The sequence below is a fragment of the Sorex araneus genome, chromosome 1 (genome assembly GCF_027595985.1).
Source record: "Sorex araneus isolate mSorAra2 chromosome 1, mSorAra2.pri, whole genome shotgun sequence".
Taxonomy (NCBI): domain Eukaryota; kingdom Metazoa; phylum Chordata; class Mammalia; order Eulipotyphla; family Soricidae; genus Sorex; species Sorex araneus.
Window position 1 is genome coordinate 440,457,928 of NC_073302.1, and position 26,669 is coordinate 440,484,596.

Genomic DNA, 26,669 nt, shown 5'->3' on the forward strand with positions numbered 1-26,669 from the left:
CTCTCGTCTGTCTCTGTCTCTCTCTCTCCCTCTCTTTCTCCCTCTCTCTCCCTCTCTCTCCTCTCTCTCCTCTCTCTCCCTCTCTCTCTCCTCTCTCTCTCCTCTCTCTCTCCCTCTCTCCTCTCTCTCCTCTATCTCTCCCTCTCTCTCTCCTCTATCTCCTCTATCTCTCCCTATCTCTCTCCTCTCTCCTCTCTCTCTCTCTCTCTCTCTCTCACTCTCCTCTCTCTCCTCTCTCTTACCTTTTGGGCATTACGGTTTACAAAATAATATAAGGTACTTGAAGGTAATCATGTAAATCCCTTTACCTTCTTTCAACTCAGTTCTTGTCCAGAGTGATCATTTCCAACTATCATTGTCATAGTGGTCCCTTCTCTATCTTAACTGTCTTTCCCGGACACTGGCCCCCCCACAACTTGTGACTAGTTTCCAACCATAAACCAGTCCTCCTGGCTCTCATTTCTACTGTCCATAGGTATTAGTCTTATACTATGTCTTTTTATCCTGCAAATGAGTGCAATCATTCTATGTCTGTCCCTCTCCCTCTGACTCATTTCACTGAGCAAAATAGTCTCCATGTCCATCGTCCATCCATTTATAAGCAAATCTCATGACTTCATTTTTCCTGGCAGCTGTGTAGTATTCCTTTGTGTAGATGTACCACAGTTTCTTTATCCAGTTGTCTGTTCTCAAGCGCTCTGGTTGTTTCCATTTCTGGCTATTGTGAATAATGCTGCAATGAGCATGAAAAATAGTCTTAGTTCTTGTGTTTCCATCTTTGATCCATTCAAGTTTATCCCTATAAGTTGAGTTATACTTGTGAGTTCTTTTACATGTGCATATCCAGTTTTTCTAGCATCTGTTATTTAGAAAATTGTTGTTTTCTCACTGACTGGTCTTGGCACACTTGTTAAAACGCAGTTGACCATATACGTGAGAGTGTATTTCTGGATTGTGAACAAGATTTTAATAAAGAACGGGAGTTAACTAGATGACAAAGGAGAAAAAATCCCTCTAAGTAGGAAGATTAGTTGGAACAACACTAAGTTTTGACTTTCTTTTTCTAAGGAATGTAGAGTGATGTCTCCTTTTCTGTTCTTCTTCCACACACTGCATTAAATTAATCTGGTATTTAAAAGTCTCTTTGGAGGAAATTCTGAATTATTTACTTTGAGATCTCCAGCAGAATAATGCATTGTTGTACTAAATCCACTCTCCTCTTTATCTTGCAACCATTGTGAGTCATAAATATGTCATATTTCTTCTAGTAGCAACAGACAGTGATGATTCAGAAAAGTACAACTCTAGAGGCCAAATAGTAATCTCATAGATATTATAGAACAAAATTATAAGGAGGAAAACCCTAATTAGCTAACATTTCATGAAGCCCACCTTACTCATAGAAAGTTAATAATTACAGTACTATGAAGAGCAGGGGAAGAAAAGCTCCTTGTGGCAATTAGGTTTTTAAGGGGAGGGGGAAGTGGCAAATCAGAGTGGTCAGTGACGATTTTATGAGCTTTAACATGGGTAATTTCTATGATTTACTCTAGTTTTATTTAACATTTTACATTATCTGTTAAGTGTTTCTACTTCATTAGTCTATTTGAATGCAGTGACTGAATATAATTCAGTTAAGATATTTACTTTATTTTTCATTACGGAAATAAATAATTTTGTGTGTTCATTTAAAGTGATTAAAGTCTTCAAGCCTATATTTGTGTTACATTTTAATGGGACTGTACCAAGATTTTTTTAAAAAAAAAGTCATCTACCACTTTCACACTGCATACCTTTGAGTTTATAATAAATTAAAAATGAGCTCATTGCTAAGTTGTATCCTTTACGTGATTGCTGATTTAGCTACACAAAGACTCAGATGAAGCTTTAAAATTATTGCTTGCAAGAGCCTCATCAATTTAGTAGATAAATCAACATCGTCTTCCCATCGCTCCTTGGGTGGTAAAGGTTCATGGAAAGGAAAGGGAGAAGAAAAAAGGTAGAAAATAGAGAATGGCAATTTGTTACTTCCTCTTGCACACATATGCTTGAGTGTGTGTCTCTGTGTGTATTTTAACTGCATAGTTAACGTATCTCAATATACATATATTTAATTTAAACTATTCTCTTGTATGTTACTGGTTCTAGTTTTATTTAATTTCTTTATTTTTATTGAATCACCATGAGAGAGAGCATTACAAAGCTGTTCATGATTGTATTTCAGTCATACAATGATCCAACACCCATCCCTCCACCAGTGAAATTTCCCAGCACATATGCCCCTGGTTTCCCTCCCACCCCTCAAACCACCCCGCACCCCAGACACCTCTCTTCTCTCACTCTCCTTTTCTTTCTTTTTTTTGTTTGTTTTTTTAATTTTTTTATATGTATGTTTTCTTTATTGAGTCACCATGTGGAAAGTTACAAAGTTTTCAGGTTTAAGTCTCAGTTATACAATGCTCGAACACCCATCCCTTCACCAGTGCACATATTCCACCACCAAGAATCACAATATAACTCCATCCCACCCCCCACTCCTAACCCCCCCCAACCCCTACCCCCCACCCCACCTGTGTAACTGATAAATTTCACTTTACTTTCACTTTAATTACATTCAATATTTCAACAAAACTCACTATTATTGTTTGGAGTTCCTCTTCCCTAAAGTCGGACTTGCTGAAAAGGAAGCATTTGATAATTTGTTTTCCATTGCTGAGAATCCTTTTCTTTCTTGGTCTCTCATTTCAGGCATTATGGTTTGCCATACAGATGCTGAAAGGTTATCATGTATATCCTTTTACCTGCTTTCAAGACTTAGTTCTTGTACAGAGTGACCATTTCCAACTAGTATTGTCATAATGGATCCTCCTCTATCTTATCTAGTTTTATTTTAAAGGGAATGATCAGATAGTACTCCTGGAGTGCTCAGGACCAAATGTGGTACTGGATAGAGGCCATGTGGGAGGCACGTGCCTTCCTTCTGGGCTATCTCTCCTCCTGAAAGTTTCCATTTTAATTGAGAAATTTAAAAAAGGATCAAGTGTCCTCAAATACTATTTCGTTTATATAACTATTTCGAGAAGTGCAGAAGACAATAACTAACTTAAGTGTATTATAAACTGTAAGAGACTTTTTGTTACTTGGTACATGAAGAAATTTTACAATGTACTAAATCCACTGATTTACTATAAAAATCATTCTAGAGTATTATGCTTATTAGGATATTAGGCTTGGTTTGACATCTGTTGCTGTAATTATGCTTTCTATATTTTAATACTTCCCAGTTATCTTTAATCTATTTTTGACTTTGTATGAATAAATTATATCATTTCCTTTTATCTTTTATCAGTGATTATAAGGTTAGCACCCTATTTAAAAGATAATCTTACACAATTATCATAAAACATTAAAGTTCCTTTTTATCTAATTATGACAACAATAACTCTTGACTTCCTTTGTTAGATGTCAAGGAAGTTAACACTGATGATATACCATCTATTTCCCTTTAGTGTTTTGCATTTCACTAATCTGAACTTTAGTTTTTTCCTTAAAAATACTTCTTTCTACATTTATGTGGGATAGTTTACTGTTGTAATTTCTTTCAGTTACTAAACTTTCCTTTCTTTTTATATAGTTAGTGATTTGCAGGTTCATATTCTTTTCTATAGTTTATTTAAAATTTTAGTTCATTTCAGTGGTTATAACCACTTTTGTTCAGCTGTAACTTCCCTAATGAAGAATGCAATTGCTTATTTATATCTTAATTGTTGAAGTACATTTGTAGTATATCTTGGTGTAAAAGACATAAAGTGGCAAATAGTATAAGAATTTGCAGATCTAATCTTACCTTGCCTTTTGGAAAAAGCACGGCTTTGACTGGGACTGTGATAATTGACACTCTACCTAATAGGTACCTATGAAGCAACAGGTAACAAAAATCCCAACTACAAGTGCATTTTTTTCTCGTGGAACAAGAGATATATGTGGTTGATGCTTTGGGTTCAGATTTGTCTGAACCCAAGATTTGCCAGTATGTCTGTTAAAGTTCCAGCCATCATGTCTGTGGTTAATGATGGTATGAGAAGATAGCCACATTCTCATCCTTGGGATCTTTTATGTTAGTTTTCACAGTAAAGGTAAATGAAGGTTATAATTAAGTTGTTAGCTAACTGACCCGGAGATGGAGTGATAGTGTTGGATTATCTGGATGAGCCCAATATAATCACATGTGTCTTTAATTAGTGGAAGGGGGAGGCTGCATGGAGAGTACATCAAGTCAGGTACCTGTTTTGCATGCAGTCAACCCAGGTTTGATCCTTAGCACCAGGAACAGTCCCTGAATCCTGTGACCCCCCCAAAAAACAAAACAAAACAGAAATATGAAGTGGAAGAGGGAGACAAAGAACATGAAAACTCAGCCCACAGTGCTGGCTCTGAAGACTGAGAAAGCTCAGATTTCAGGAATTTAAAATCACAGTAGGAAAGGCAAGAAACTGATTCTCTAGCATCCAAAAGGAAAACCATCCTGCCTGCCTACACCTTGATGTTTGGGGTTTTTTTTTTAGACCCAGACGTCTGGCTTGAGGAACTGTAAAATAATTACACAGTGTTATTAAAAATATACATTTTAGCTCCAGAGAATTTTGTCACATTAAAAATATTCCAGGGACCATTTCAAAGCAAGACAAAGGAGAAGGACCACGTCAGCCAGATCTGTGTCTTTTTATAGCAGTCCAAGGGCTTTCTTAGAAGTGCCCCCAGCAGAATTCTATTTTCTCTTGCGAACCAGAATTAGGTCTGGTCTCCACTTTAACTGGAAAAGGGAAACTGCAGGACAGTTATTTGGCTCCTGGCCTCAGCCTTGTGGATGCTTTTTCAGCAGTTGACTAGGTACCCTCTATCCTTCCCTCCTCAAACTCCAGTGGCGTGCCCCACTGCTTTCTCAGTGACTGATGTCTCAGGGAAGAAATAGAAATGTGCTGTATCTTGACTTGTTTATCTGGTTTTTGGGGCAACACCACAGAAGAGTTCAGGGCTTACTCCTGGTAATGAGCTCAGGGATCACTCTTGGCAGGTTCCAGAGACCATAGGGGGTACTGGGGAGCCAACACAGGTCAGCTACATGCAAGGCAAGCGCCCAACCAACTGTACTGTCGCTCTGGCTGTAAGACGTTAAAATGAGTTTCAATACATTTGTTCTTATTGTTCCCTTATCAAGGATCTGATCCATCTTATCATTCTGGAATGATTTTCTCAGTGTAGGGTTAGAATTTCCCCATTGCATTTTCCAGGACTTTTTACCTTCTCTGTCATTTAAAAAATAATTTATTTATATCTCATTCCTGAATGTTCAGGTTCTTATTACATTTCCCTGGCTGGTTTGTCCCACACATTTACAGCACTTTGTTTTTGTCTTTTACTTTCTGCACAATTAAACATTCATGTTGGTTTTTCTGCTTTATTTCTCACTCTTTTTTTTTTTTAATCCCAGCATTTAAGCAATCACTTTGTAGCAATTCCTAACTCACTGAGAACATAAGGGTTTTCTTTGTTGCTGTTGTTTTGGGGATCATGTTCAGTGATGGTTGGGGACTCCTCCTGATGGTGCTCAGGGGGACCAGACAGTACCAGGGTTGGGACCAGGGGCCCCTGCCTGCAAGGCAGGTACTCCAGCCCGCTGAATTATCCCTCTGGTCAGGGTGTTTCTTCTCTCTCCTCTTCCCTAACACACTTTTCCCACAGTCCCTCGGATTTGCAGAAGATCTCAAAATTGTGTTCTTGTTGACTCATTCCTTGATACTGAGTTATTTCCTTATTTTTAAAGTTAGGATGGGGGTATGTGGGTTGGGAAGCTCTGGAGAATGCAAGTCTAGAGGCCTGGATGAGAGCCTGGAAGCCCAGAAGTGCTCGGTTACCCCTAGGGCTGGAGGCAGCTCTACAGCAATGCCACGCCCCCTTCCTGTTGGGGAACTACAAGTGTTCTCAGAGTACACTGGGACCCAAGTGAGGGAACCTGGGGGCGAGCTGCTCCATCTTGTGGACCCGCCCATCTCCTGTCTGTATCTGAAGAGAGAAGACACTATAGGGGTACCCTCAACAATCCTGCCCTGTGCCTGGGAATGCCTCCCCACCCCCGACTGACTCTTACTACAATCAAGATTTGTGTCCAGCTTGTATAGTTTATGTACATGGCTCAGAGGGTTTGTTAGTTTTCTTTTAAGGTGTCATCACTATTTGAATGTGAGGGACCTTCTTTCATTTCCATTCATTCCAGCTCCATCGAAGTCCTCTTCAAACAGCAAATCTATATATCCAAAGCTGATGGTCAGGAGGAAAACTATTAACGAGAATATGCTAGGAAAAGCTACCCACTCTATAGAAAGCAGGAAAAGATCCAGATCATTATGATCATCTTAGTTCATCTGCGGTAAAGGCTGTTGATTACCTAATATCCTTTAAAAAACAAAACAAAATAAAAAAAAAACAATGCAAGGCCACCCCTAAGAGACCTCAGGGTTCCTGCAGGAACCACTCTGAAGTGCTCAGTGCAGTGATTCTGACCTGATGATTTGGAGTCCAGCACAGTGCTGCTCCAGCCTGGAGGTGTTAGGGGACCAGTTGTACCACCAGGGTTAGACCTCAGAGCCTCTACACCTGGGCAATCCCCCTGGCCCTTGTCTAATATTCTATTCTAATTGTCTAGTGAAGAACTTTAATTTTATTTGGAACAGCATGCATTTCCTACTGTGCATTTGCAGTAGGGGGTCCTGGGACTTGATGAAGCTTCCGGAAAGATTGTTTCTAGAGCACTCACTTGGCTGAAGCTATTCTCTTTAAGCGACAGCACAGTGCGTAGGGTGTTTGCCTTGCACGCGGCTGACCTGAGTTCGATTCCTCCGTCCCTCTTGGAGAGCCTGGCAAGCTACCAAGATTATCCCGCCCTCACGGCAGAGCCTGGCAAGCTACCCGTGGCGCATTTGATATGCAAAAAACAGTAACAAGTCTCACAAGGGACACTCCATCAAATCGATGAGCAATTGGGATGACAGTGATACAGTGAATCTTTTTCTTGACTGCACCCCAAAACATCATCACTGGAGCTCTGGGGACCTGCTGAGGAAAGGCCTTACCTGAAAGACAGAGGTGTAGAAACTAAGTCTTGCTGACGTGGGCTTCCAGATCATTCCTGGATTACTCCATTTGTTTAAACCACAGCTGTACAATTTTTCTGTTACTCACAAAGTTCATCTCTACCTGCCATGACATTCTTTGATGAGGAAAGAGTCATCCACATTTTCATCCTGCTCAAACCTCTGAAAAATTCTTGTTATCTCTTGGTTCAAGTGATGCCCAGGGCCTGGAGGTGGTGCCCAGCAGAACACTTTTTTTTGCCTTACACAAGCAAAGCCCTGGGCCTGATTCCTGGCACTGCAAAAATAACACACATAATAGATTAAATAAAATAAGTGATGTCCAAGTGGAAGATCAAAGGGTCCACTCTGAGCACTCTGGATTCCATCACCATGGCTCGACAGGTCAAACGAGGCTTGTCTTTCAAACAAACCCATACTCTAAGAAAACCTGAGAACACTCCAGAAGATTCTGAGAAGAAGGCAAAACAACAACAACAAAAGATTTTGTTGCGTGAATGGGCATTGGACAGAATGCTTGAGAACTGACAGGAATCTCTGAGAAGAATACCTCTGGAGGTCATAATGCCCTTAGACAGGAGAGTGAAGGGCCCCGCCAGGGCTGGGTGGGGATTTGGGGGCACGTGGCATTTCTGGGACTCGCTATTGTCTTAGAATAAGAGATTTGGGAGCCTAACAAATGATTTTATTACTTTTTCCTTTATTGTTCTGATCACTGAAATCATTTGTAAGGCACTTTGCTCATAATAACACCAGCTTGCTTTAGCCATCCTAAAGGGAAATAAGGAAGAAGAAAATTGTATATCTGGGGAGTGATGTTTAAAAAAAAAAAAGGAAAAAGAAGAAGGCAGAACCAATCCCAGAGCCACCCCATGAGAAGACTTTTTCCCTGAAGCTTCTGAAAGTTCCAAATCTACATTAGGAATGCTGTGTCCCAAGACACAACTTTGGCAGCCATGAAGTTCTTAGTACTGTCCTTTGGCACAGAATACGTTTAAATTGTCTTTTTGTCTTTTTTATTCACTGACTCTCATATATCCTAAACACCTGTGTGCCAGGGACTCATAAATTAAAGCAAAAATTTATGTTTAAGTTTAAAAAGAAACTTAGCACTGTGGTTTTAATAGCTGCAGATGGCAGCAAAAGTCAACAATGCATTCCTCCCATCCAGCTCCCTTTAAAACTGGGTTTGATAACACGGTAGATTACTACGCAGGGCCAACTGTAATCACAGCTTTAAACCTTTCTGCCTCCAGAGTATAATGGAGCTTTCTTCCAGGACGAGATGCCTCTTGAATTTTATTAACAAAAAGGAAAGAAGAGCTTGCATACCCGTTAGACAACAAAAACCTAATTTCATCTTAGGAACACCAAATGGGCAGTGTAAACTCTGGGACAAAAGAAAGGAATTTATTTTTATTGCAATGTCAGTACAAGGTGTGTGGCAAATTATCACGGGGATTTTTAGGTATGTTAAATAAAGAAACTTCTAATTTGGGGTTTTGTGGAGACTTCCGTTGAACCATGATTTAAAGACACGCTTTTGAAAAAAAAAAGCCTTGACCCATAATTTCATTCTCATAGTTTTCAGGGAATCAGCCATGTTGCTAGGATGATGGTTATATAAGACCCACACAACGTCAATTCCGATTTCTCCAGGAAAATCTTTGCAAAGCCTTGGACAAAACAGCTCTGGGCAAAGACATTCTACCAGTGAGTTTCAGAGCGAAGAGAACGGCAGAGTTGGCCCCTCCATGCCGGCGGAGTTAGAGACTCTCCGTGCCAATGAACTTATTAATGATGTCCACGAGCAAAATCAGTCAACATCCGTCTGCTGGCAGTCGATTCCCGAACGCCTGTTCGTTTCTCCCAGGTGCCTCTTAATGAGTTTCATTGTTTTGCTTATTGAGCTTGGGGCTCCACAGACCTCTTTCACAATTTCCCCCGGTTTCTGACTGCTCCTCGGGTACCAGCGCTGATGGGGGCCCCTGGGCACCCAGCGCTTTCGCAAAGCCAACCCCCACCCCCAGAAGGAATGAAGGGAGCGCGGGAGAAGGGAGCAGGTGGGCAGGGGCGCTGGGGGGCCCCCCGGCCCGAAGGCACATCCCACCCCGGGCCTGCGTTCCTGGAAAGGACCAGCAGGTGGTAGCAACACTTCGCGGCCGGGAGGCCCGAACAATAGACCCCCTGATCCAGCCCCCCGGTGGGGGGGGAGAGGTGAGAGGTGGGCAGCAACGTTTTCCCCGGGCGGCCCCCCTTCCGACCCCCAACCCCGGCCTTCGGGCGCCCGCGGAGTGCCCCGGGACCGCCTGTCCTGCAGGCGCGGCGGCTTTCTGGGGGCGGGCAGGGGAGGCGGCACCCGAGAGATGCTGCAACTTGCCCGCGCGCGGCGGGAGCCAGGCCCGGACTTTGTGGACTTGGTCCTTCGGAACCGGGTCTCCTGCAGCGCCGGAAGCGTGGGAGGGGGTGGGGGGGGGAGGTGCGGGATCAGAGGGGGCGTCCGAAGCCCCGGCGCAGCGCCAGCTGCAGACCCCCACCCCAGCCCCCCCCCTCCGGGAAGGAGCAGAGTTTGCAGGCGGGCTGGGAGGCGTCCTCCCGCCCGAGCCCCGCCCAGACGCCCCTCTCCCCGCCGCCTCTCCACCCCCGGCCCCCGCGATCTCCCGGTTACTCTGCCCCCCCCCGCCCCCCGCCACCACCACCCCTACCTCTGCCTCCCTCTGCGTGTGTCTCTCCCGGAGCTCACGCCCACCTGAGTTGCAGCCTGAGTGGGTACCGAAACCGCGGGGCTGAGTTGCCAGAGTTGGAGCCCAAAGCGCAGAGCAGGGAGGGGGTGCAGCCCGCCCCCCCCCGCGCCGCACCCCTCCTTCCCCGGGGGTGGGGGTGGCTTCGCCGGTCGCCCCCGCGCGCCGCTGCCCGCCCCCCCTCCGGGCCCGCACCCCCGGGAGCCCCCGCGCCTTCCCCCCCCGCCCCGGCCGCCGCCCCTGCGCCCCCGCGCCCCGCGCCGCCGAGGCTGGGGGTTGGGGTGCGGCTCGCTCCCCGGAAGAGGCAGCGGGAGCGCGGCCGGAGGGGCCGGAGGGGGCGGGCCGGGCGGGAGGGACCGAGGGGGCGGGCCGGGCGCCTGCATCCAGCCGCCGCGCCCCAGCCCGGCGAAGGGACCCGCGACCCTGCGTGGCCACGGCGAGCGCGACGCGGCCCCGCACCCCCGCGCGCCCCGCCTCCAGGGCCACCCCGGCGCCCCGGAATCCCAGAGAGGCGCCGAGCGGGTGCCCGGAGCCCGGCGCGGATCGGGGGGCCTCGGGGCGCGCAGACCTGCGGAGCCGGCCGGCGGGAAGGTGAGCCCCGGGGAGGGGGGCGCGAGTTGGCGGCAGAGCGTCGGGGCGCAGAGGGACAGAGCAACTCAGGGTGCCAAAGTCGGGGGGCCCTCCAGACACGGCCCCCGCGATCCCGGGCTGGGGGGTGCTCCTGGGAGAGTGCTGAGTCGCTCCGAGGGGCTCAGAACTCCGCTCGCTTCCCACCCCGCCCCCTCGGAGCACCATCATTGACACCCCATCATCCTGCCCCCCCCAGTGAGGGTCCTGACATAGGGGTCCTCGCCATCCCCCCCCCGAACGCAGTTCCCATGATCTGTCTCCCACCCCCGTGAGCCGGGAGGGTCGAGGAGGGGGACCCCGTATCTGCTCGCCCCCCCAGCTGTCCTCCACCCTCCCTGGTGACTGTCTGTAAGCTTTGGGCTGGAGGGAGAACGTGGATGCTCCCCAGCGCTGATCCCCACACCCGGCCACCGTCTGCTGCTCTCCTGCCCCCAGCTCCACCCCTCCCGCTCCTGGGTGCTGGGCCCGGCCTGCCCCGCGCCCCACCCAGCAGCCCTGGCTGTCTGGCACTCTCCTCCTGTCCCTGGGGGAGCTGGCATGGGCCCAGCAGAGGGATGTGGTAATGTCCCTGGCAGTGCCCGCGCAGAGAAGCAGCCGGGCCTGTTCCCAGTCAGTTAACCTGGCCGCCACCTGCAGGGGACTGGACTCGGGCAGGGACGGGAAGGGCTGGGGGGCCAGGCCTGCTCCAGCCGACCGAACCGATGGGCCCCCCCACCCCGCCCGAGGCTCTTCCTGGCACTGGGCCTGCTCCTCAGAGGCTGTGAGTGGGGTGCGCGTGGCCGGGGAAGGGGACTCCTTCGGAGCCCATTGGGCATTCAGGGCACGAGAAGACGGTTTGCTGTGTCACCCGCACTGAGGAGCAACAGGCAGTGACGACCGGAGCTGAGGAAGGACAGGACCTGGCTCCCGCCTGGCCCGGGGTCCTCAGCCGCCCGCATCCTACCCCCTGCAGCCCCTGGTGGAAGGAAGGGGTGGCTGGGCTTGGAGGCGGTAGGCCCCTCTCAGACCCCCTCTTCTCTGCCCTCCCAGGTCTGCCTGCGGCTCAGAGGGGAGGCAGCAGGTTGGTGGCAGAGCGGGCACAGGCCCAGGGGAGCCCCAGGGCTGGGAGGCTGCTGCCAGCCTGGGGACTGCTCGGATCTTCACTCTGCAGCCTTGGCCCGTGATTGCACACACACACACACACACACACACACACACACACACATACACACACACACACATCCACTCACATTGCACGCACACTCCTCTCGCACGTGCACGTTCAATACTCTCACACGCTTATCTCTCACACATACTAACCTCTCAGTCACCTTCATTTCACATGTTCAGCATTAACATGTACTCGGGCACAAATGTCACACACTCCTCTCTCACACGCGCAGCTCCGCACAGACTGTTAACGCGCCTCATGTGCACGCACTCTTTACTCTCTCACAACGCTCCCATGTACACACTCCTCTCTCTCACAGGCTTTCATTTCTCTCTCACACTCACTTCACACATTTCATCACACACACATCAGAGACACTCACTCTCTTCGCTTCACTCACGTGCAGCTCACACGTGTCCATCACTGTCACAGGTCCACACCTTCGTCTCTCGGACTCTCCTCCCTCTCACACACTGACCCTCGACTCACCCCCATCTCACACCCATCTCATACAGACTACACGTACACCCCCCGCACATACTCCTCATCATACACACACTCATCTCTCATGCACGCTCTTCTCCCATACACACATCCTCCATACACACAGTTTACACGACTCACACCAGTGCACTCTCATCTCTCACACACTCTCACACATACTTGTGCAACGGTCTCTTAAACACACTCAACTCACATACCAGATCAGCTCTCTCACATGCTCAGTACTCACATATCGTTCTCTCTCACCCCTCATACACACACAAATGCATGCATGCACGCACGCACGTGTGCACACACACACTCTTCTCAGCAATCCTCCTCTACCCCACATCCACCTCACCTCATCCACACTCCGGTGCATACTCACACCAGCACCATCCCAGCCCTCCTGCCTTTCTCCTCGGGTCCCCCACCTGCGTTACCCACTGCCCCAACTCTTTTGTGCCCTTTTCTTCTTCTTTTTTTTTTTTGGCTTTTTGGGTCACACCCAATGATGCTCAGGAGTTACTCCTGGCTCTGCACTCAGGAATTACTCCTGGCGGTGCTCAGGGGACCATGTGGGATGCTGGGAATCGAACCCCAGGTTGGCCGAGTGCAAGGCAAATGCCCTACCCGCTGTGCCATCGCTCCAGCCCACCCGTGCCCTTTTCTGAGCCCCGCGTCTCCCCGGTCAGCTCACGGCCAGCATGGCTGCTCCTCAGCTCCGGCTGGCTAGACCCAGACACTGGCTGCATGCTAAGAGCTTCCTCCCCACCTCTCCTCTGCCAGGGAGTGGGAGGCACGTTCGTCTGCCTCTCCGTGCGCCTGGGGACACGCTCCCGACCCCTGTGGGCCTCCAGGGATTGCTCCTGTGCCAGGTCATCCACAGAGTGGCTTCTCCAGCAGCCCTGGAGGCCAGCCAGCTCCTCCCTGTCTGGTGTGGAGGACTCTTAAGGACAGGGAGTGGGGTCCCTCTCCCGGCGGAGGCTGGGACTCAGTCAGGGGAGATTAAAGGGCAGAGATGGCAGCGCTGAGCCCCGCACGGATTAGCCTGGAATTTCCTGGGCGTTAAGCAGCTGCAGAACAGGATGGAGGACAGGCCTGTGGCTCTGATCCCTCCCCCACGGACCCCGTGTAACAGGTGTGACAGCAGAGCTGATTCTGCCCTCGGGCCCGCCCCTGCCCGCCACCCAGCCCCTGCAGCTGGGTCCTCTTTCTCCCTGTGGAATCTCAGTCCTGACGTGCTGTGACGTTTTGTGGGGGAAGCGTGCTGTGATCAGCGGCACCCTTGGCGGAGGGGGGGAGTAGGGGGGGTCTTGAGAGAAGCTTCAAGAAAATCCAGGGATCAAAGTTATTTTGCTTCTGTGCTTGACATTCATGCCTCCCTTCACTCCCAGCTCCTCCGTTTCCGTCCCGGCTTTCTTGTTTAACCCATAATCCCTTGTAGAGATTTTGGAGGAAAATGATCTTTCGCAAATGAAATCTGTAAATATATATTTTGCGTGTACTAGTCTGAGTTGTAAGTCTTGTTTTGCTTTCTCTCTCTCTCTCTCTCTCTCTCTCTCTCTCTCTCTTTTTCCTTTGGACTAGGTTGTAATTTTGAGATTGTGGTACGTTCATGTTTGGTTTTCTCCACTCCCCTTCACCTTCCCCCCCCCACCTACACCCAGGGGTGCTCAGGAGACGGGGCAGTACTGAGGTTCGAAGCTGGGGCTCCCACATACAAAGCATGTGCGTCAACCCGTTGCCCCAGCCCGGAGGGTGTATTTACTTATAAAAAATAAGATGTTCTCGTTGTAAAAAGGAAAACAATTCAAATCTGTGTTAAGACAAAGTTAATAGCACCCCCCCTCCACCTACCTCCTTCCTCTCTGCCTCCCACAATAACCAATTTTAATGGCCCAATATATCTCCTGCTATTTCTTTCTGCAAGCTTCTTTGGCTGCTATTATTTAGCTTTTAACAATTCACTTTGTGAACCAGGCTGCATATAGCATAGTGTGTCAACTTAGTTTGGTCATAAGATTACCACGGGTAATGCTGTAATTTGATTCCAGCTAATATTTTTCTTTTAATTCTCACAGATTTGCTCATCTTTATTTTGAAAAAGCACTTCCTTTTTATAGCTAGCAGAACTCATAATCTTTGCTTTAGAAGCGAAGATTCTACACTTCTTTCATCTTTGCCGGTTTCTGGAAGCAAAATATGATCCCAGTGCTATGAAGCCGGTGTTTTTGTAAAACCAAGAAATGTAGCGGTATTTCTGCTGTAGCGAAGGGACATAAAATGTTCTCTCCATAGAAGGAGCTGAGAAAGAACTGGAAGTCATAGAATGTGCAATTTCTGTCCCAGGAAACTTTCTCTAATCAGTCTTATTTTCTGAGTTGCCTCAGTGCATACTCATTTCTGCTGCTTTAGTGGTTTGTATTTTTAAAACCATGTACCCATCTGAAATGTGAATGTTTTCCTGATTGAGGAAAACATTTTCTGCTCCTCCTGGGGTTAGGAGATTTCTCAGCCCAGACCAATTCCTTTCATAAGTTGGAGAAGCCAGGGGACTCTCCAGCCAGCCACAAGGGCGAGGACAGAGGGACCTGGCTTGGAAGAGGGTCAGTGGTTCTCTGCGTGGTGGGCCACCTGTGCTTGACACTTGGAACTGACGCAGAAAGAGGTCCCAGACGTGTCAGCCCTGGGAGGCTCATTGGCGTGTCACCTTCCAAGCACTGCGTGTTAGTATTCCAGGCAGGAGTCGATAGAGCTACGGTGTTCTTGTCGCCCATATTTCTGCCTTTGAAGCTTTCCTGAAGGAGGTAGGAATTAGCTGACAGCAATGTACTCCCCATCTTAATAGAATTTCCTCTTTCTATACATTCATTCTTGCCATCGAGACTCTTTTCGTATAGTAAAGAAAAGATCTTGGATTTTAAATAAATAAATTTGTCTTATAAGCAAGAGCTGACCTCACTTCCCAGTCTCCTTAGGCCACGCCCCTTCTTAGCATGAAATTTGTTTCTACCTTCAGTCTTCTGCAACTGAATCTCAAAGCAACCTGACTTCACCCCAAAGCAAAAAAGACAGTTTTGGGTGCAGTGAGAGCCCCTCCGCCATTTCTTTTTAATGACTACCTTTGGTAGTAATTTTACTAAGGTAAAATTTTGAAAAACTATAGGGCTGCTGGGGTTGGAGCAATAGCACAGCGAGTAGGGCATTTGCCTTGCACATGGCTGACCCGGGTTTGATGCCCAGCATCCCATATGGTCCCTTGAGCACCGCCAGGAGTAACCCCTGGGTGCATGAGCCAGGAGTAACCCCTGTGCATCGCTGGGTGTGAACCCCAAACCAACAAAAAAACTATAGGGCTGCAGAGATAATATAGCCTTGCACAGGACCAAGCTGGGTTCAATCCCTGCACCCCATACAGTCCTGCAAGCACAGCCAGGAATGATCCCTGAGCACAAGGCCTAGGAGTAAGCCCTGAGCACTGCCAGGTGTGGCTCCCTGCCCCCACCACATTTTAATTTTTTTTTAATTTCTGAAAATGCAATTCACGTGCAGTACCACCATGTATTTTTCCTTTCTGACTCCTCTTGATGATGGAAGAACTGTTTCAATACATTTTTGTAATTGCTTTTGCCCATTTCCGGATCCTCTGGAATGAGGCCAGCTTCATACTGTCATCGATGCATGCTAAGACTATGCTTGCCCGCCCTGTTGCAGTCACAACCTTCTTTGTTACTTGCATTGCAGGTTATCCAAGCAAATGCTTCACTTTTCCACATCTTCTAGAAAGTTCTCTGTGGCATACCTGATAATTATCCATACTATATGGTTTCATTCTTATTTTCTGTTTCTCAAAAATAATTTTGTACTATTCCACCCCCATGATTATTTGCTTCAGATGTTTAGGAAGAAACAGTGCTTACAGATCTCTCTTCATGCAGATTCCAGAATCTACATTTTGACTGAAAGAGGCTATTTTAAAGAATATCTGCTTGGATAATGGCATAATAGCCTTCATTGTTCCAAGACTTTTGTGGTGGGCATTTTCTCTTCTTGATATCAGTGTTCTAAGACTCCAGTGCTGGTCAGAATCTGCCCACTCTGGTCTGCCAAGGCATCGAGAGCTGAGGTATCCATAGCACATGAATGACTCCAGGACGCGGGTGGTGTGGCCGCGGTGATGGTGCCACTCTTGTACTTCACAATCTTCCTCGTTGTTGACGCATTTATTTAATCAAGGAACTGTTTCCATTAGGATTGGCAAAAGTGTTTGCCAAGAATTTCTATTTCTTAGGAACAATTTGCCACATGGAAATGTATTTTTCTTGGTTTTATTGGGGTATAGATTAGATAAGTTGACAGTTTTCCAAAAAAAAAAAAAAAATCATCCAACTTGTGTATTGTTTCAACCTCTTGATTGGCCTTGTACATCAGAAACAGTGACATTAATAGTTGGAGATGCTTCTTCCATGCCTCTATATGTGAAACACTGTTTCCCAGAGAAGGTTATGGAGACTTGAGAAGTGCATTCCAGTGGCTCCTTGGCATAGAGCACTGCACATCAGCCCATCCAAGGGCACATGGAGTCTGTACACTGCCAGTTATCTCCGAGAGAACCCCACGGGCAACCCCACCAAGCATTTCACCTTCGGTAGAGCCAGCGTCACCCAAAACAAAAAAAAAATGTTAGGAGGAATCCAGAGATGATGTTCGCATGGATCAGTTAATTACAGTTTCCCGGTGTGATTTCTGCTCCCGTCAGAGAGGTGTGGTTCGCAGCGGCACTGTGGAACACGGTGTTAGAGATACCCAGGAACCGACAGGATCCAACTGTGAAGTGATTTTTTTTTAAAACTCTCCTGGCTTTTGAGCAATATGCTTCTTATTTACTTTTCAATAGAAGAAAATGGAATCTACTATTCTCGCCCATGCAGCTCCCAGATGTGGGAGACTCAGAAAGAGAGATTTGTATCTAGTACAAAAATCTCCAGACCAGCGAGTTCAAGGGCTATGTGAGCCCGTTTTCCCTGGCGGCCATGGAGGCCACCATCTTTCCTATTCCTGTGCTTCTGAAGGCCAGGGACGCTTGATGTGGAGGGTTTGGTGTGAACCTGGTTGGGATTCATCTTACCAGGCAGTTTCTAAATATGGCTATAAAGGCAATGCTGGGTCTGGGGACACGGCTCAGTAGTAGAGCTTGTACCTCATGTGTGAGGTCCTGGGCTCAATCCCTGGCACTGGGCAGGGTGCCGGGGGGAGTGGGGAGGGGAAGAGCTTCTGGTTGGTGTTTTGGCTGGAAAGAATAGTACATGCAGTACATGCAAGATTTTAAAAATACAAAAATTAAAGTGATTACAGAGAAGGTAGGTCACCCCTGCATGCACTAACGCCCCTCCTCTCCCTTCCTCAAGATCCTGACACATACATGCCGTGGCCTTCTGGACTTCTGCTGATACTCGGGAATGATTTTCGGCTCAGCCAATTGACAATACACTGAATAAAATGATTCTTTAAGTTGTACCAGACATCTTTTTTAGAAAGGTTTTTGGGCCCCTGGTGGTGCTCAGGGCTTACTCCTGGCCCTGCGCTCAGGGATCACTCCCAACAGTGCTCAGGGAACCATATGGGAAGCCAGGGATTGAACCCGAGTTGACCATGTGCAAAGCAAGAGTTCTGCCCACTGTATTATGACTCGGCCCCTTGTGCCATGACTTTTTAACTCTCTCCCTAGAGATTAAATGAGCCATAATCTTTTCACTTACAAACAAGTTCGTAATGGTATTCTTATTCACATCTCTGCACGGAGGACCCAAGCCCGTGGTACCCCATGGCCAGATTCTTAGATGCCACTGGCTACACCTTGCCAGGTGCCCTTGCAAGAGAGCCAGTTTGAACTCTTCATCACGGGGCAAAGTGAGAGGCAGCCAATGGCTATGGCCTCCCCACCCAGGCAGGATTAATCTCAGAGGGCAAGGTGGCACATCCAATGGCGCGATGGCCTTCCTTGCCTTGAGAGCAAATGAGCAGCATCATTAGGTATATCTGAAGGTACGTTTGTTTTTGTGTGCACCAGAGGAAAGGCGTCCCTCTCTGTCAACAACATGTAGGTGTGCCTGACCCATGTCCACAGTGCTGACCCCTGTTCAGTCTGCGTTCACAAACCAGTCTGTGCTGACTTCCTTTTGCGTCGGTTCACCCATACGCTCTGCTATCACCCCACGTGGCTCTTTTTCGGGGGCCCCTCTCTTTCCACTTCTTTCCGTTGCTCCTTTGGAGAGAGGGGGAAATAATTGTGGCACCCTTTCTAGCCCATCTGCTTTTTTTTTTCTTTTTTTTTGAGTGGGGTCACACCTGGCAATGCTCAGGGGTTACTCCTGGCACTGCACTCAGGAATTAACCCTGGCGGTGCTCGGGGGACCCTATGGGATGCCCGGGATCGAACGTGGGTCGGCTGCGTGCAAGGCAAACGCCCTACCTGCTGTACTATCGCTCCAGCCCCGCCCATCTGCTTCTAATAACCAGTATCTGCTGACTTCCCTCCAGGGAGGCTGAAGTTGCAGAGAGGAGAGAAAAGAAAGCGAGAACTGGAATTGCTCATTGCAGGAAAAGGTGAGGTTTGCAGAGCTCAAAGAGCAACGAATGTCATGTCACCTACTGGGTCTCCGGAAGAAGGGGCCAGGTGCATGACCCTCTCCCCCTCTCCCAAGGGACCTTCTGCATTGACTCTTTCCCTGGTGGGTGCTGGGGTGGCAATGCCTCTCCGGAGACATTGGGGGCAGGTTTGGGAGCCGGTGGAGCAACAGTTTCCTGCCACCACCCTCTCCGGGTTCTAGGTGTGGCCCGACAGTGCCCTGCACAGCAGCAGCCCCGCCTGGGAGCAGGGTGGCGGCCAGGGCGATGTTGGCACCCCCGAAGATGCCTCATGGCTGCTGAGAGCACTGCCCGCTTGGGGAGCAGAGTAGCGGGCATGGTGCACAGTCTGTGGGTGCTGGTGCTGGCGTCCTCGGGGCTGGCTCTGGAAGGTAAGGGGGGGCGAGAGGGGGTGCTCGGAGAGCTGCTCCCGGCCAGGGGCGAGGGGTGAGAGAGACTGAGAAAAGGCAGACGAGGGTGAAGCCAGGGAGAAGTGGGGAGGGGGGATCTGATGACAGCCGTGTTCTTGGCTGAACCAGTCCCTGGACCCGGGAGGGCGGTTCAACTGTCTGGGCCACTGACTGCCCTTCTCCCTGGGCAGAGGTGCTGCTGGACACCACTGGAGAGACATCTGAGATTGGCTGGCTCACCTACCCGCCAGGTGGGGTGAGTGCCATCTGCTTCAGAACCGTTGTCCCTGGTCCCACCGAGAACTGGGGGGCGGGAGGGGCGGGTGGCGTTCAGGAAGGCACCCTTGAGCAGAGGTGGGCAGGGCTCCTGCTCCTGCCCTGCAGAAGGAGGACAGGAGTTTGGCGTAACTCCACCTGGTGCACTTTGCGTTAATATAGTCGGTCCCTGTGGCAGGGCTGGATCCCCCCTTTCCTGCCCTTTACGCGCACATACATGCATGCGTGCACACGCGCAACGAATAATTCTGTCTCCCTGCTCCTCCCGCTGCAGTGGGATGAGGTCAGCGTCCTGGATGACCAGCGACGCCTCACTCGGACCTTCGAGGCGTGCCACGTGGCAGGGGTCCCTCCCGGCACGACGCAGGACAACTGGCTGCAGACGCACTTCGTGGAGCGGGGAGGGGCGCAGCGCGCGCACATCCGCCTGCACTTCTCGGTGCGCGCGTGCTCCAGCCTGGGGGTGGCGGGGGGCACGTGCCGGGAGACCTTCACCCTCTACTACCGCCAGGCCGACGAGCCCGACGGCCCCGACAGCGCCACGGCCTGGCACCTCAAACGCTGGACCAAGGTGGACACGATCGCCGCGGACGAGAGCTTCCCCGCCTCGTCTGCCTGGGCGCTGGGGCCGCGCGGGGCCGAGCCGCGCGCGGGGCTGCAGCTGAACGTCAAGGAGCGGAGCTTCGGGCCGCTCACGCAGCGCGGCTTTTACGTGGCCTTCCAGGACACCGGCGCCTGCTTGGCCCTCGTGGCCGTCAAGCTCTTCTCCTACGCCTGCCCGTCGGCGCTGCGCGCCTTCGCCGCCTTCCCTGAGACGCAGGCCAGCGGCGCGGGGGGCGCGTCCCTCGTGGCGGCCGTGGGCACCTGCGTGGCTCATGCGGAGCCCGACGAGGATGGAGGGGGTCTCCAGGCCGGCAGCAGCCCCCCGAGGCTCCACTGCAACGGGGAGGGCAAGTGGATGGTGTCGGTGGGGGGCTGCCGCTGCCGGCCCGGCTACCAGCCTGCGCACGGGGACAAGGCCTGCCAAGGTGAGACTCCGGGCGGGGCCGCCCCAAGGGCCCCACCCCCACCCCGGGGACGCATCGTTTTCAGAGCACCCTAAGCCTCGTGGTTCCCCGAACATCAGGGATCTGCTGTCTTAGGGACGCATTCTTGTCTTCCTCCGTTTCCTTTCCTGGAAGCACAGACATTTGCTATTCTCAGCTGGTCTGAAGTTTCTGGAACCTTCTGGAAGCTTCTGGAAGCTTACAGAGCAAGGACTGAGCATCCCCCAGAACCACAGGACTGAGAAATGGGAACCCTAAGGAGCTAAGCTCCGGGGTGATCAGGGATGGGGTCCTTTGCCCCGTTTGCTCTCGGGCTGGGCGGGAGGCGCCCGGGCACTGAGCGAGCATGCAGGGGCTCTGCAGAGAGACGCGCCCCGGCAGACGCCGCCATCTGCTTCCCGGGTGCCAGTCGCCCCCTCCACACCTCACCTTTCCCATCAATGGAAACACTGCTGCCTCCGCCCACAGCAGGAGAGACAGCAGTGATCCCTGGGGGGGCATATGTGTTGTGTGGATGTATGGGGGGATGTGTGTGGAGTGTGTGGTGGGAGTGTGAGGGATGGTGTGCGTAAGGTATGGAATGTGTGATGTATGTGTCATCTGTGAGGTGTGAGTTGTGTATGAGGTGTGTGTGAGTTGCGTATGTATGGTGTGTATGTAGTATGTATGGTAGTTGTATGAATGGTGTGTGTGGTATGTGTTATATGTTTGGGGTGTGCTGTGTGAACATGTGACATGTGTGGTGGTTGGGGTACATGTGGATGTGAGTACATGTGTGGTTTTGTACATGTGTGGTGATGTGTGTTCTGTATACCTATAAATGTATGTACATGTGTGGTGTGGTATGTGTGCATTTGGCATGTGTAGTGGTGTGTGTACATGTGATGCATTTACAAGTTATCTATGTAGTGGTGTGTTGTGTGGACATGGGGGATGCATGGTGATGTATGTACATGTGTATGTGTGTACATGTGTGATTGTGTGTTGTGTGTACATGTGTAATGGCATGTGTTTGTGTACATTTGGCACACTTGTACATATGTATGTATGTACATATGTGGTGGTGTGTGTACAGGTGGATGTGTGTACATGTATGGTGGTGTGGTGTGTGTACATGTAGCATATGTGGTAATGCGTGTACATGTGTAATGATGGGTGTTGTGTGTACATGGGGCACGTGTGGTGGTGTGTATACATGTGGCATGTGTGTACATGTCAATGTGTTATGTGGGTGGTATTGTGTGTACATATGGATGTGCATGGTGGTGTGTGTACATGTGTGTGGTGGTTGTGTATGTGTGGCATGTGTGGTGTGTAGCCGTGTGTCAGGGGCGCTGAGCACTGCCTGTTGAGTTATGGGGTGCCCAGTGACCCTGACTCCCTCTCCTCTGCTCCTCAGCGTGCCCCAAGGGCTCGTACAAGGCCTTGTCTGGGGACGCCCCCTGCTCCCCGTGCCCCGCCCGCAGCCACGCCCCCGAGCCTGCAGCCCCCGTGTGCCCCTGCCTGGCAGGGTTCTACCGGGCGGGTTCCGACCCGCCAGAGGCTCCCTGCACTGGTGAGTCACCCGGCGTGGGTAGGGGCCTGGGGTTGGGGTCTCGCCTGCGTTTGGGCTGACCCCGTGTCCTGGGCTCCCCCGTCCTGCCCGCAGGCCCCCCGTCGGCGCCCCGGGAGCTCTGGTTCGAGGTGCAGGGCTCGGCGCTCATGCTGCACTGGCGCCTGCCGCGGGAGCTGGGCGGCCGCGGGGACCTGCTCTTCAACGTCGTGTGCAAGGAGTGCGGGGGCCGCGCCGAGGGGCCCGCGGGGGGCTGCCACCGCTGCCGGGACGAGGTGCACTTCGACCCCCGCCAGAGGGGCCTGACCGAGAGCCGCGTGCTGGTCGGGGGGCTCCGGGCCCACATCCCCTACATCCTGGAGGTGCAGGCGGTCAACGGGGTGTCGGAGCTCAGCCCCGACGCGCCCCAGGCCGCGGCCATCAACGTCAGCACCAGCCACGAAGGTGAGCGCCGCCCCCCGGGGCCTCGCCTGCCTCTCCACCTGCGCCCCCCACCCCCGCCCCCCGCTAGCTAGCCCAGAGCCCCCTGACTCGCCCTCCCCACAGTGCCCTCCGCAGTGCCCGCCGTGCACCAGGTGAGCCGCGCGCCCAACAGCATCACTGTGTCCTGGCCGCAGCCCGACCACACCAACGGCAACATCCTGGACTACCAGCTCCGCTACTACGACCAGGTGAGGGGCCCCCGCGGGCTGCCGGGGGTCCGAGGGGCCAGCAGGGGGTGGACACGTCCCTGGGCAGCGGCTGCCGGGGACTGCAGGACTGAGTGGCTGTCGCCGCCCCCAGGCCGAGGACGAGTCCCGCTCCTTCACCCTGACCAGCGAGACCAACACGGCCACGGTGACGCAGCTGAGCCCCGGCCACATCTACGGCTTCCAGGTCCGGGCGCGGACCGCAGCCGGCCACGGCCCCTTCGGGGGGAAAGTCTATTTCCAGACGCTGCCGGAAGGTGAGGGGGGGCGGGCGGGCAGGCAGAGTGAGCCAGACAGCCCACGTCTGCGGTGGAAGGGGACACTGAGACCTGCCCCCTACTCCTCCCCCTGCCCCATGACCCCATGACCCTGCTGGCCCCGCAGGGGAGCTGTCCACCCAGCTGCCGGAGAAGCTCTCGCTGGTGATCGGCTCCATCCTGGGTGCCTTGGCCTTCCTCCTGCTGGCCGCCATCACCGTGCTGGCGGTGGTCTTCCACAGGTGAGCTCCAGCACGCTCCTGGAGTCCCACCCGGCCGCCCCCACCGTGTAGAACCTGCCTCCCGCACCCTTGGCTGGGACCTGGAAATGGGGGGGGGAAGGGACGTGGGAGCGAGTGTCACTCAGAGCCTGCGTCTGTCCCCCAGGAAGCGGCGTGGCACGGGCTACACGGAGCACCTGCAGCAGTACGGCAGCCCAGGTGGGTAAGGCTGGGGGTCCTGGGACTGGGTAGCCCAGGTGGGTGAGGCTGGGGGGTTCCCGGGACGAGGCTGGACAGGCCAGGTGGGGTGATGTTGGGGGTCCCTGGGACCAGGATGGGTAGCCCAGGTGGGGTGATGTTGGGGGTCCCTGGGACCAGGATGGGTAGCCCAGGTGGGGTGATGTTGGGGGTCCCTGGGACCAGGATGGGTAGCCCAGGTGGGGTGATGTTGGGGGTCCCCAGGACCGGACTGGGTAGCCCAGGTGGGGTGAGGCTGGGGGTCCCGGGACTGGGTAGCCCAGGTGGGGTGATGTTGGGGGTCCCCAGGACTGGGCTGGGTAGCCCAGGTGGGGTGAGGCACGGGGAGTCCTTCGGACGAGGCTGGATAGCCCAGGTGGGGTGAGGCTGGGGGGTTCCCAGGACGAGGCTGGACAGCCCAGGTGGGTTGAGGCAGGGGGAGTCCCTTGGAGGAGGCTGGGTAGCCCAGGTGGGGTGAGGCTGAGGGGTCCCCAGGACCGGGCTGGGTAGCCCAGGTGGGGTGAGGCTGGGGGGTTCCCGGGATGAGGCTGGACAGGCCAGGTGGGGTGAGGCTGAGGGGTCCCCGGACTGGGTAGCCCAGGTGGGGTGAGGCTGGGGGTCCCGGGGCCGGGCCGGGTTCTCAGGGTGCAGGTTCAGAGGCGTGCCCCCCCCACCTAGGGCTGGGCGTGAAGTATTACATCGACCCCTCCACCTACGAGGACCCCTGCCAGGCCATCCGGGAGTTCGCCCGGGAGGTGGACCCGGCCTACATCAAGATAGAGGAGGTCATCGGGGCAGGTATGGAGGGCTGGGCAGTGTGCAGGAGGGAGCCCAAGCCTTCGGGGTCACCCCCACCCTGACACACACACACACACACACACACACACACACACACACACACACACACACACACGCCCTGTGCCCACCCGCCCCGTCCTGTCCTCCCAGGCTCCTTCGGAGAAGTGCGCCGGGGCCGCCTGCAGGCGCGAGGCCGGCGGGAACAGGCCGTGGCCATCCAGGCGCTGTGGGCTGGAGGGGCCGAGAGCCTGCAGATGGCCTTCCTCGGCCAGGCGGCCGTGCTGGGCCAGTTCCAGCACCCCAACGTCCTGCGGCTGGAGGGCGTGGTCACCAAGAGCAGGCCCCTCATGGTGCTGACGGAGCTCATGGAGCTGGGTCCCCTGGACAGCTTCCTCAGGGTCAGTGCCCGGGCGCCCCACCCTTCACCCCCTGCGCCCGCCTCCCCGGCCTCCTTTTCCTTCCCAGGCCCCCTCCAGGGCCCCATCCCTGTGGTGCCCTCTGTGCCCGTGCCCTCTCTCTAGATCCCCATCCCCGTGGTGCCCTCTGTGCCCTCTCTGGATCCCCGTCCCCACGCCCTCTGTGCCCGTCAGCGCTGGCCCTGAGGTTCCCCGCCTGCTCTTGCCCCTGCAGCAGCGGGAGGGCCAGTTCAGCAGCCTGCAGCTGGTCGCCATGCAGCGGGGCGTGGCCTCCGCCATGTGGCACCTGTCCAGCCTGGCCTTCGTGCACCGGGCACTCTCTGCCCACAGCGTGCTGGTCAACAGCCACCTGGTCTGCAAAGTGGCCCGGCTCGGTCACAGCCCGCAGGTGAGAGCGGTGGCTTGGTGGGGGGGGGCGGGGGAGACCCCGTGTCCTCCAAGGGGTGGGGGGTGGGATTCCTGGGATCCCTCCGGCCGCACCACGGACCCTGTCTCCTGCCCCTTATGTGAGCAGAGCGCAGGTGCAGGGCTCTGAGTGGGCATCAGAGCAGCCCGGCCCCCAGGGGTGCTGGGAGGCTGTGGCAGAGCCGCTGGGGTCCGAGCGTCCAGGCTCAGAGCCCCTGGATGTGCCGACCGCCCGGCTGGCCGTGCTCAGACCTACCCCCCCCACCCCCGCTCCAGGGCCCCGGTTGCATGCTCCGCTGGGCCGCCCCCGAGGTGCTCGCCCACGGGAAGCACACGACCGCCAGCGACGTCTGGAGCTTCGGGGTGGTGATGTGGGAGGTGATGAGCTACGGAGAACGGCCCTACTGGGACATGAGCGACCAGGAGGTGGGTCGGGACCCCCGCCTCGCCCGCCGGTCTTTCCCCGGGTTCTTCCTGCTTGGCCCCTTCCGACCCCTCTTCCTTCCCGCACCCCCTCCCCCCGTCCCACGCGTCCGACTGTCTGGCCCCTAGACTCAACCCCATAGTAGCACCCACAGACGGAGCCCCCCCTGCCCGCCCCCGTTCCTTCCCCGCTGCTCCCAGCCCCCCTTCCCTGACGGCACTCTCCCCCCAGCACCCGCCTGCCCTCAGCCCCTCCTTCCTCCAACCCCCAGGTCCTGAGTGCCATCGAGCAGGAGTTCCGGCTCCCACCACCGCCAGGCTGTCCCCCTGGGCTGCATCTGCTGATGCTGGACACCTGGCAGAAGGACCGGACCCAGAGGCCTCAGTTTGACCAGCTGGTGGCGGCCTTTGACAAGATGATCCGCAAACCGGACACTCTGCAGGCTGGCGGGGGGCCGCGGGACAGGTGTGGCATGCGGGGGGGGGGGGGGCAAAGCCTGAGAAAAGGCAGTGGGGGGGGGCAGGGGGGAGAGATGCCGTTCCAAAGGGAAGAGCGGGGGACTCTGACCCGCCTGCACCCCTTCTCCCCCCATCCCAGACCTTCCCAGGCCCTCCTGAACCCCATGGCCCTGGACTTCCCCTCGCTGGACTCGCCCCAGGCCTGGCTCTCGGCCATCGGCCTGGAGTGTTACCAGGACAACTTCTCCAAGTTCGGCCTCTGCACCTTCGGGGATGTGGCCCAGCTGAGCCTGGAGTAAGTGGGAGCGGGGAGGGGGTTGGCTGGGGCTCCCAGAGATGCTGCTGTGCAGGACCTGACCCTCCCCCCGCCCCACCCCTGCAGAGACCTGCCCGCCCTGGGCATCACCCTGGCCGGTCACCAGAAGAAACTCCTGCACAACGTCCAGCTGCTGCAGCAGCACCTGCGGCCGCCGGGCTCCGTGGAGGTGTGAGCACTGCCCGCCGAGCCTGTCCCGCCCGCAGGGCAGCCAGGATATCGCCCACCCACCCACCCACCCCCCGCCACGGGCCGCCCCCCTCATTAAAGGGGAAGAAAGGATTCTGGCGAGCCCTCCGTCTGGGGAGGCCCTGGAGGAGGAGAGGCGGGGAGGGGGCCGAGCGGAAGCGCGTGGACAGAACCAGGATGGGAAGGACTT

The 26,669-nt window shown here is 53.5% G+C and overlaps 1 protein-coding gene and 1 long non-coding RNA gene across 4 annotated transcripts; one reads left to right on the forward strand and one right to left on the reverse strand.

The window, feature by feature from the left end:
- Nucleotides 1–264: 264 nt before the first annotated feature.
- LOC129404890 (uncharacterized) lies at nucleotides 265–10,080 on the reverse strand. The gene is made up of 3 exons (XR_008630231.1): nucleotides 9,901–10,080; nucleotides 7,131–7,428; nucleotides 265–733 (listed from the first exon to the last, which is right to left on the reverse strand). It is a non-coding gene; the product is annotated as an uncharacterized LOC129404890 (long non-coding RNA).
- Nucleotides 8,766–26,573, forward strand: EPHB6 (EPH receptor B6). Of its 3 annotated transcripts, XM_055138861.1 has the most exons (19): nucleotides 8,767–9,024; nucleotides 18,699–18,764; nucleotides 18,989–19,177; nucleotides 19,387–19,451; nucleotides 19,746–19,910; nucleotides 19,983–20,499; nucleotides 21,917–22,072; nucleotides 22,166–22,513; nucleotides 22,616–22,740; nucleotides 22,853–23,015; nucleotides 23,143–23,257; nucleotides 23,403–23,455; nucleotides 24,152–24,271; nucleotides 24,422–24,669; nucleotides 24,902–25,075; nucleotides 25,369–25,518; nucleotides 25,788–25,981; nucleotides 26,114–26,269; nucleotides 26,357–26,573. In XM_055138861.1, the coding sequence occupies exons 1-19, from the start codon at nucleotides 8,937–8,939 to the stop codon at nucleotides 26,463–26,465; spliced, it is 3,201 nt and encodes a 1,066-aa protein (XP_054994836.1). In that variant the 5' UTR covers nucleotides 8,767–8,936; the 3' UTR covers nucleotides 26,466–26,573. The 3 variants fall into 3 exon arrangements, with proteins under 3 accessions (XP_054994826.1, XP_054994836.1, XP_054994842.1); XM_055138851.1 differs by having other exon boundaries at nucleotides 8,766–9,024; nucleotides 19,746–20,499; XM_055138867.1 differs by lacking the exon at nucleotides 8,767–9,024 and adding an exon at nucleotides 10,280–10,483 and having other exon boundaries at nucleotides 19,746–20,499.
- The last annotated feature ends 96 nt before the right edge of the window (nucleotides 26,574–26,669 follow it).